General features: G+C 42.0%; 1 protein-coding gene across 1 annotated transcript; it reads left to right on the top strand.

The window, feature by feature from the left end:
• Positions 1 to 1,598: 1,598 nt before the first annotated feature.
• Positions 1,599 to 7,973, top strand: LOC129179577 (gastrula zinc finger protein XlCGF57.1-like). The gene is made up of 2 exons (XM_054772995.1): positions 1,599 to 1,847; positions 6,188 to 7,973. The coding sequence occupies exons 1-2, from the start codon at positions 1,679 to 1,681 to the stop codon at positions 7,603 to 7,605; spliced, it is 1,587 nt and encodes a 528-aa protein (XP_054628970.1). The 5' UTR covers positions 1,599 to 1,678; the 3' UTR covers positions 7,606 to 7,973.
• Positions 7,974 to 10,368: the final 2,395 nt, after the last annotated feature.

The raw sequence follows: 10,368 nt of genomic DNA, 5'->3' as shown, positions 1-10,368 counted from the left end.
GGAATAAAACTACAGTAGAGTAAAAAACTGGAAAACACCAATTGTTTTTTTTTTTAAATCCTGTATAGATCAGGGGTGTCTAAATGTTTTTTCCAGCGAGGGCCACGTTGCGAGGAATGAAAGGATGCAACTTTCCATTTTGATATTTCGCTGATGCTAAGAAGTTACTGGATACATTTCAAGAAAAAACTGCATCTCAGCTTTGTCATACAGGTGAGAAAGCCACATCAGCTTCGATTTTTGCTCTTTTTTGTCCTGTTTTTGCGCCCCCCCCAAAATATTCTAACTCTCTATAGTACAAAAAAATGTTCCCTTAAAATGTTACAAATTTAATCTCGTGAAATTGCGACTTTTTCGTCTCTTAATATTTTGACTTTATTTTCTCGTAAAATGATGGATGTTTTTTTCCATTTCTGCTGTTTTTCTTGTGTTTTTTTGCAACTTCAACTGCAACTTTGCTGCTTTGATAATTTGTAAAGATATGCTACAAAGTTATATATATATATATATATATATATATGTATATATATATATATACTCTTTGCTCTTTTTTTCCCCCATTTTTGCTGTTTTTTCCCCAAAATATTTGAACTTTCTTCTTAAGTCATATTTGTCACTTTTCTTTTTGTGATATTATGACTTTATTCGTGTAATATTTTGACTTTATTCCAATAACATGATATTTTTCTTTAATATTTCAACTCAATCATACCAACGTTTTCCCTCATAATATTACAATATTAATTAGACAATATTAATTATAAATACTCCAGTTAAATATTAACAATATTAGTTTATTTTGCAATTCTTTTTCCTCTTAATATTTTGACTTTATTCTCATTAAATCACAGCTGTTTTCCATTTCTGCTGTTTTTTTTTTAATTTTCAAACTATTTCAAGTTTCTTCTTGTGAATTTTCTTCGCATAGTTATGACTTCCAGTGCAAAGTTCGGACACGCACAACGCAACACCTGTGAAGTGAAAACCATTTCGGGTGACAACCTCACTAAACTCACTGAGAGAACACCCAGGGTTTGCAGTGCTATCAAAACAAAAAATGTACAAGAAATGTAAATATATTTATATTAATATATATATATATTTTGACTTTATTGTTGGAATATTATAATTTATAATTATACATTTTATAATGAATTGTCCATAGGTATGAATGTGAGTGTTTGTCTAGATGTGCCCGAAGTCAGCTGGGATAGGCTCCAGCACATCCCCACGACCCTAATGGGGAGAAGCGGCATAGAAAATGGGTGGATGATTTCAACTCTGTGCTACTAAAATAACGTTCTCATAATATTACAAGGTTTTTATCTTTTGATAACACGCTGGCTTAATATTTTGACTTTATTCTTGTAAAACTACTGCTGATTGTAATTTTGCTGTTAAATTATATTTTTAGAATGTGCTGCAAATGCCCCCCGGACCGCACTTTGGACACCCGTAGATTCCTTTCAATAAAGACCAACCTATCTTTCCTTCCACAACTCTGATCTTGAGCACTCTTCAACACCGCCGCAAGATGGCAGCAGTGTCATGTCGCGAGGTGCCGTAAAACCTTCGAAGAAGAAAAAAAGAAGGCGAAGGAAAGAAAAGGAGGAAATTAGCAACGCTCCATGCGTGTGATGAGTTCATCTCGCTAAAAAAAACCCAAAAGAACATCAAAATGCTGAAAGAGTTGGTGAAGGAGCGACTAATGGCGGCAGCCGATGAAATCTTCGCGCTGTTTGAGAGGACGATGGCGTCTTACGAGGAGGAACTTCGTCGAACAAGAGAGGAGAGGGAGCGGCAACTGGAAGCTGTTAGCAAGACTCAAAGTGTGCTAGCAGTTGAAGGTATGTTTACATGTTCGCTTGGACTGCAAGGATTAGTCTCGGACAAAATTAGTAGACTACAAATTCACCGACAGTCATGCAGCAACCGCAGCTGCCTTGGTTGCACGATGGTGTGGTGTCAGCGTTGCGTTTTGTCAGATGCTCAGTGGCTAATGTAGCGTTCCTACAGTCACTCTGAGGCTGACGGTCTTTTAAAGTTTTATTAAGCCAACCTTAACGCCAGTCGGAGTGCTCGCACACGGCTCCTCTTCGCTCTGCCTTCCACAACTACAACGCTTCCCCCTAATCCGTCGCTACGACTGACACCTAGTGACTGGTGTAGGATCCTGCATAGCAACGTGCCCTTCAATGCGGTATATCAGGTGGTGTCCAAACTGCGTGCCGGGGGCCATATGTGGCCCATGGCGCAACATTCTAAAAACACAATTAAGTAAGAACCCCCCCACCCCCCACCCCAAAAAACAGCAACAGCAAAAATTAGCAGTAATTTGACAAGAATCGAGAATCGAGAAAAGTTATAATTTCAGTGAGAAGAACTTTGTAATATTATGAGGTCAAAGAAGTTTATTTTAGAAGCATAAAGCTGACGTATTAAAGAAGGGGTTTTTTTTGCAATATTATGAGAAATATTATGAGAATTTGTGGCAAATTAGCATGGGGAAAAAGTTATATTATAGGAATAAAAACATAATCTAGCAGGAAAACGAAAAAAAACAACAACAGCAAAAATCAACAAGAATTTAGTCAAAATATTGAGCGAAAAAAGTTGTGATGAACGAGAAAAAGTTATAATTTAACGAGAATAACTTTGTAATATTATGAGGTGAAATAACCTTATTTTAGTAGCTTAAAGTTGACACATTAAAGAGTGTTTTTTGTTAGTATTTGGAGAAACAGAGATTTTTGGAAAAGTAGCTTGGGGAAAAAGTTATAATATGATAGGAATGGAAATATAATTTAGCAAGCAAACTTGAAAAAAACCCCAGCAAAAGTCAAAATATAAAGACAAAAATGTTATAATTTTATGAGAATAACTAATATTATGCGGTAAAATAACTCAGCGTTAATTTGAAATATTCAAGAAAAAAGACATTATATTTTGGTAGTATTATGAGAAACAAAACTAAATAAAGTAGTAAGTTTTGTAAAATTAGGCTTGGGGAAAAAGGATAAAGGATTTTAAATTAAAGGATTTTACTTCATTTATGCTTTTTTCACTGATTATAAGCTGTAGTCAACAGGAAACAGTTCACTATATCACTATATAGTGAACCCACTATACAGTAATCCCTCATTTATGGCGGCTAATTGATTCCAGACCTGAAAAGTTACAAGTGAATTTCTGTGAAGTACGGTTCCTTATTTACCATTTGGATATTTTTGTAGTTAGAGCATAGAAAACATCTTTATGACCTTCTAAATACAATTTTCAATATTATTACAGCCCTCTAGACATGAAATAACACTCCTATAGTCACACTTACACTCCTACTACCAATATAGTAGATATAATAAAAGAAAATAAGACATACATGACATAAAAAACCTGTTTACGACCTTTTAATTGCGTTTTTTAACATTATTAGAGTCCTCTAGACATGCAGTGACACCCCTGTTTCACTTTTACACTTCTATTAGCCAAAATAGTAGACATAATAAGAGAAAATAAGACATACATGACGTAAAAAAACTCTTTACCTTCTAATTACGGGTTTTAACTTTATTAGAGCCATCAAGACATGAGCTAACACCCCTATAGTCACCTTTACACTTTTATTACCCAAAATAGTAGCCATAATAAGAGAAAAGACATTTAAGACATAAATAACACTCGTGGGGGGGGAGTAGCCACATCCAGCCAAACCACACTTCCAGATGAGCTGAATGAGTTCTATGCCCGCTTTGACACCCAAACTCCTGATGAGCAGAGAGGGTGGCTGAACTTGGGGAGCACACAGGACTCACCTCTCATGGTGACATCAGCTGATGTGCGCAGGGTTCTGAACAAAACAAACCCACGAAAAGCAGCAGGCCCAGACAACATCTCAGGACGTGCACTTCGGGTTTGCTCATCAGAGCTAGCTGATGTGCTTGCTGACATATTTAACCTGTCGCTTGCACAAGCATCTGTACCGACCTGCTTTAAGTCCACCACCATAGTGCCCGTACCCAAGAAGAGCAACGTGACCTGCTTGAATGACTATCGCCCTATAGCACTCACTCCTATTGTTATGAAGTGCTTTGAAAGAATAGTCATGACCCACATCAAAAATAGCATCCCAGCCACTGTGGACCCTCTACAGTTTGCATATCGCCAGAACCGGTCCACGGATGATGCAGTCAACACTGCCATCCACACAGCCCTTTCTCACCTACAGGGCCAGGACACATACGTCAGAATGCTATTTATAGACTATAGCTCTGCTTTTAATACAGTCAGCCCCCACAAACTCACAAATAAGCTCCTCACACTTGGCCTGTCACCCTCCCTCTGTAACTGGGTGTTTAACTTTCTAACAGGCAGGCCCCAGTCAGTCAGAGTCCACAATCGCACATCCAGCTCAAGAATTGTGAGCACTGGGACCCCACAGGGGTGTGTGCTGAGTCCGCTCCTCTACACGCTCTTCACCTACGATTGCGTGGCCTCCCAGAACAACACCAGCATCATTAAATTTGCGGATGACACTACAGTCATCGGCCTGATCACTCGTGGTGTTGAAACATCATACAGAAGAGAGGTGGCGGACCTCATAGCTTGGTGTCGTGATAACAATCTCCTTCTCAATACAGATAAGACTAAAGAGATGATCATCGACCCAAGAACAAGGGAAAAGGAGCCGCATAGACCCCTGTTTATTGATGAGACTGAGGTGGAGAGGGTGAAAACCTTCAAGTTCCTTGGCACACACATCAGCGAGGACCTCACCTGGTCTCACAACACCCAACAAATGATGAAGAAGTCCCAAAGGAGACTGTACTTCCTGAGAAGACTGAGGAAATTTGGCATGTCCACCACAATCCTGAGTTGCTTCTACAGATGCACTATGGAAAGTGTCCTTACCGCCTCCATCACTGTTTGGTACGGTAACTGTACAACACGTGATAGGAAGGCACTCCAGCGGGTGATCAAGACCTCACAGAACATTGTTGGGGCAGCCCTCCCCTCACTGCAAGACATTTATAAAACTAGAGTCCTACGCAGAACACACAACCTCATCAAGGACAGCACACATCCACAACACTCATTATTCACGCTCCTACCGTCAGGCAGACGCTACAGGAGTTTGAAGTCCAGGACCACAAGGCTGGCAAACAGCTTTTACCCACAGGCCATCAGGCTTCTCAACGAAGCACTCACACACGCCGCACGCAACACACGCACACACTCATAGCACTTTATTTATTTATTTGTATTAATGTCTCTTCTGTTGTTGTTGCTTAATTTATTGGTATTTATGTTTCTTATGTTCTTATTCTTTCTTGTGTTTTCTTTCTTTTCTTGGGAGAATGAACAGAATAAGAATTTCATTGCATAGTAGAACTGCTGTTTTACTGTGCATATGACAATAAAACTCTTGAATCTTGAATGTTGAAATTAGAAAATTAGAATACCTTGAAAAGCTTCAGTTCTGTAGGTTCCAAGAGTCAAATTCTGATCAGGCAAGTAATCCAAAACAGCAGGAGTTGGCACCTGCTCACACTGCTAAAAGTACAGAGTCTTGGTTCAACGACCATGGGATTACCATGTTTGATTGGCCTGCAAACTCACCTGACCTGAAGCCCATAGAAAATCTGTGGGTGATTGTCAAGAGAAACTGTACGGGAAGAGACCAAACAATAAAGAAGAGCTAAAGCCACAATTGAAGCCTGCTGGTCTTCCATAACCCCTGAGATATGCCATAAACTGGTAGCATCCATACCATGCCGGATAAAGGCAGTTATTCGGGCTAAAGGGCCGCCAACCAAGTACTAAAAAGAGGTGCAAGAGTTTAGCTTAGGAGGCCTCACATTTTTGTATTTAAAACCCTTTTTTACATGGACTTTATGTAATATTCTATTTTCTGAGTTTTTGAATTTGAGTCTTTTTAAGCTGCTAGACCTGATCAGCAAAATCCAAAGAAATAAAAACTTGAAATATATTGATTTGCATATTATTCGTTTATATAATATGTCAAATTCACCTTTTAAGTTGAATTGCAGAAATACAGCAACCTTTTCAGGATATTCTGATTTTCTGAGTAGTACCTGTAGAGTGTAGAAGAAGTTCTGCCTGTGCAGAAATGTCATAATATTTTAACGTGTCTGAGCTATAGTGTGTTTGCATTGCTTGCGTCCTGCAGACGTCCAGCAGCTGATTGGTTGTCAAGAACGTCCCCCTCAGCCACAGGGAAGGAGCTCCACTTTGAAGCAGGAGGATCCCCAGTCCCCCCACGTTAAAGAGGAAGAGGAGGAGCTCCGGATAACTCAGGAGGGAGAGCGTCTTCCTGGGCCGCAGGAGGCTGATCTCACCGAGTTGCCGCTAACTGGTGTCTCTGTGAAGACTGAAGACCTTGAAGACAAACCACCTGAGTCCTCACAGCTTCATCACAGTCTGAGCGACAAGCCTCCAAGCAGCAAAACAGAAGGTGATGGAGACCACTGTGGAGGATCACAAGCAGACAAGCTCCTAGCTCCACTGTCGGATAGTGACGACGCAATGTCACTCCATCCTGAGGCTGAAGACAGAGGCAGCACCCAAGAAGCTTTGAGCAGCGATGCAGACTGTGACGGTGACACGAGGACCCACACTGACAACCAACACTCTGAACGTTCTAAAAAGGAGGCGGGTAAAAAGCGGTTTACCTGCTCAGTTTGTGATAAAAGATTTACTTTCAAGTGCTATTTGGAGCAACACATGCGGACACACACTGGAGAAAAACCCTTCAGTTGCTCAGTTTGTGCTAAAAGTTTTCCTATTAAGTGCTACTTGGCTCAACACATGCGGACCCATACGAGAGAAAAAATCTTCAGCTGTTCAGTTTGTGAGAAAAGCTTTCCCAATAAGGGCTATTTGACTCGACACATGCGGACACACGGAGGAGAAAAACTCATCAGTTGTTCAGATTGCGGCGAAAGATTCTTTTTCAAGTCGACGATGCTTCGACACATGAGGACGCACACGGGAGAAAAACCTTTTAGTTGCTCAGTTTGCGGCGATCCGTTTGCGCAGGAGTCCACATTGGCGAGACACATGAGGAGACACACTGGAGAAAAACCGTTTAGTTGCTCCGTTTGCGGAAAAAGATTTTCTCAACAACCACACATGCTCGCACACCTGAGAACACACACAGGAGAAAAACCGTTTTGCTGTTCAGTTTGTGGCGAAGGTTTTGCCGTGAAGGTGTCTTTGACGACACACATGAGAACGCACACAGGAGAAAAACCTTTTAGTTGCTCAGTGTGTGGGAAAAGATTTATTCAAAGGACACATATGTCTTTACACATGAGAACACATAGTGGAGAAAAACCTTTCAGTTGTTCACTTTGTGGGAAAAGATTTGCTCAACGGCAACATATGCTATCACACATGACAACACACACGGGAGAAAAACCTTTCAGTTGTACCGTTTGCGGCAAAGGTTTTACTGTAAAGACGTCTCTGAATAAACACATGCAGGCACACACAGGAGAAAAACCCTTTGGATGCTCTGTTTGTGGGAAAGGTTATTTGTATGAGAGATGTTTGACAGCGCACATGCAGACACACAGCGGCGAGTAAAGGTTTCCCTTTCCACTTTGTGCTAAAAGAAAAATAAATGGAAGCATAATGTCACACGTGAGAAGTCACCTACAACGTGATGTGTTGTTTGTGTGAGACCAGATTCCCTCATGAGGTCTCACTTTTAGTGTGCAGCAGCTACATAACTTTAAATCAATCTGAAGTAAATGAGAAAAGTTGACTTTCTAACGAGCTCAGTCAGTCTGATTGGGTTGAGAACAACATGGATAGTGGAGTTTTCCTCACCTCCCTTCTTCCCGACTACACAAGTGTATGCCGATAATCTTGAAAATGTGTTTGTGTCCGTTTTCTATGATTTTATTACAAAGGTAAAATAAGAACTGCGCACATTCTTCGAAATAAATACGATTTTGATTGTGACCTCTTTGCAGCTCTTTCTTCCCTCAGCTCTAGCGTGACGGCACGGTGATGGTGAGAAAGGGTCTCAAATGTCTGCTGAGATGTCATTTTAGCATTTCAAAATCACCAGTTGAGAGACATAGTCTCTCCAACGCATCCTGGATTTTCCCCGAGTCCTTCTACCCATCAGACTTGCCCTAAACTCCTCCCCAGGGGGGTGACCTGGAGGCACCATGACCAGATGCCCGAGCAGCCTCATCTGGCTCCTCTGGATGCAGAAAAGCAGCGGCTCTACACCGACCGATTTCTTCCCAGATGACAGCGCTTCTTGCCTTATCTCTTCTTCTCAAGAGCCCAGCCACCCTACGAGGGAAACTCACTTCGGCCGCTTGTACCCGTCATCTTGTCTTTTCGGTCACTACCCAAAGCTCATGACCATAGTTGAGCGTAGGAACGTAAATCGGCTAGTAAATTGAGAGCTTTGCCTTTCGGCTCAGCTCCCTCTTCACCACAAGCAACCGATCAGTTTCATGTTCCATCCTTCCCTCACTTGTGAAGAAGACCCCAAGGTACTTGAACTCCTGCACTTGGGGCAGGATCTCATCCCGGACGCGGAGCTGGCACGCTACTCTTTTCCAGGCGAGAACCGTGGACTCGGACTTGGAGGTTCTGATTCCCATCCTGGCCACTTCACAATCAACTGTGAACCAATGCAGCCAGGGCTGAAGATCACGGCCCGATTAAGCCAGCAGAACAATATAATCCGCAAAAAGCAGAGACCCGATCTTGCACCCACCAAACCATGCCCCCTCAACGTCCCCAAGCTGCACCAAGAAGTTCTATCCATAAACTTTATGAACAAAATCTGTGATAAAGGGCAGCCCTGGCAGGGCACAACCCTCACTGGATTCAAGTCCAACTTACTGCCGGCAATGCGGACCAAGATCTGGAACCCGTCATTCAGGGAGCGAGCCATCCGAATCGGCTGGTCTGATACCACATAGTCCCAGAGCACCCCCCACAGGATTCCTTGAGAGATACAGTGGAATACTTTTCTCCAAGTCCACAAAGCACTTGTAGACAGATGGAGCAAATTCCTACACACCCTCTAGGACTCTGCTACGACTATAGAGATGGTCCACAGTTCCCAGACCAGGACCTCCTGAATCAGAGGTTGAACTATGGGGCGGCCCTTCCTCTGCAGTACCCCCGAATAGACCTTACCAGGAAGGCTGAGGAGGAGTGTCCGATAGTCGGAACACACCCTCTGGCCGCCCTTCTTAAAAAGGGGAAGCACAACCCCGATATGCCAATCCAGAGGCACACCCCTCATGTTTACGCAGTGTTGTCAGCCCCACAGCTTCCTGGGCTTTCAGGAACTCTAGGCGGATCACGCCCATCCTCTGGGCCCGGTAGGTCTTTGAAGTATTCCATCCCCACCATACACGGTGTTGACCGTGCACAGCAATCCGGAATGTCTTTGTTGGCCGTGGCTTGCTTGTTTTTGCTTTGCCAACCACCAAAGCTGCACACTGCTTGGCCTGCCGGTACCCGTCAGCTGCTTCCAGAGTCCCATGGGCCACAAAGGCCAAAAATCAATGCCCACAACCTCCCTTGGAACTTGGTCAAAAGTGATCCCGCAGGTGGGATTTGAAACTCCTAACGGGAGACTTCACTAGATGTTCCCAGCAGACACTTGCAATGTGTTCAGTTAGAAAGAATTGTTGAGGAGAAGTATTGTGGTTATTTTGCAATATATTTTTATGATTCCACAACTCATAAATAAAAGAAATAGTGATGATCTGTCTGTCTTTACAATTTGTCTAGTAATGAATTGGACTGAAGAAAGTAAGCCAAAGAAAGCTGTCAAGTAGTGCGGTAACCAGTTAAAAAAAAAAACTATTTTCAGACTCATGACAGGATCTAATATTTGAATTAGCTCAGTCATTATTTTTGATGAAACAAGACAGGGATTATTGTTAAATGTATTTGGGTGCCGGCTCACATGTAAAAAAAGTATGCAACATGCGAAGCAGAAATAAATACGGAAATAAGTTCTAGCAAAGAAGAAGTTAAAAGTGGCAGGATAAGTGGAACAGAGAACCTAATGGTAAAGTCCAGAGATGTGTAGGAGTCAGAAGGGAAATTAGTAGAAATAGGAAAGAAGAAAAAACCTACAGCGTCTATTCATTATTTTTTATTTTTTTTATTTTTATTTTTTTTTCCCCCCTGTCCTGTCCAGCCTTTAAAGCAGATAGAATAGTAGATCTAAATGCCATCAAGTGCTCAACAGATTTACTCTGCCAGGGAGAAGTGTGATATACACTTCCCCTGTTATACAAAATCTATTTGACCTTGATGCCTGTTACAAAGCAAACCTGGAGCGACTGGACCGGAGCAGGA

Source organism: Dunckerocampus dactyliophorus, chromosome 4, assembly GCF_027744805.1.
Source record: "Dunckerocampus dactyliophorus isolate RoL2022-P2 chromosome 4, RoL_Ddac_1.1, whole genome shotgun sequence".
In the NCBI taxonomy this organism is placed as follows: domain Eukaryota; kingdom Metazoa; phylum Chordata; class Actinopteri; order Syngnathiformes; family Syngnathidae; genus Dunckerocampus; species Dunckerocampus dactyliophorus.
Note: the sequence above shows the minus strand (reverse complement) of the source record. Positions and strands in the feature narration are given on the sequence as shown.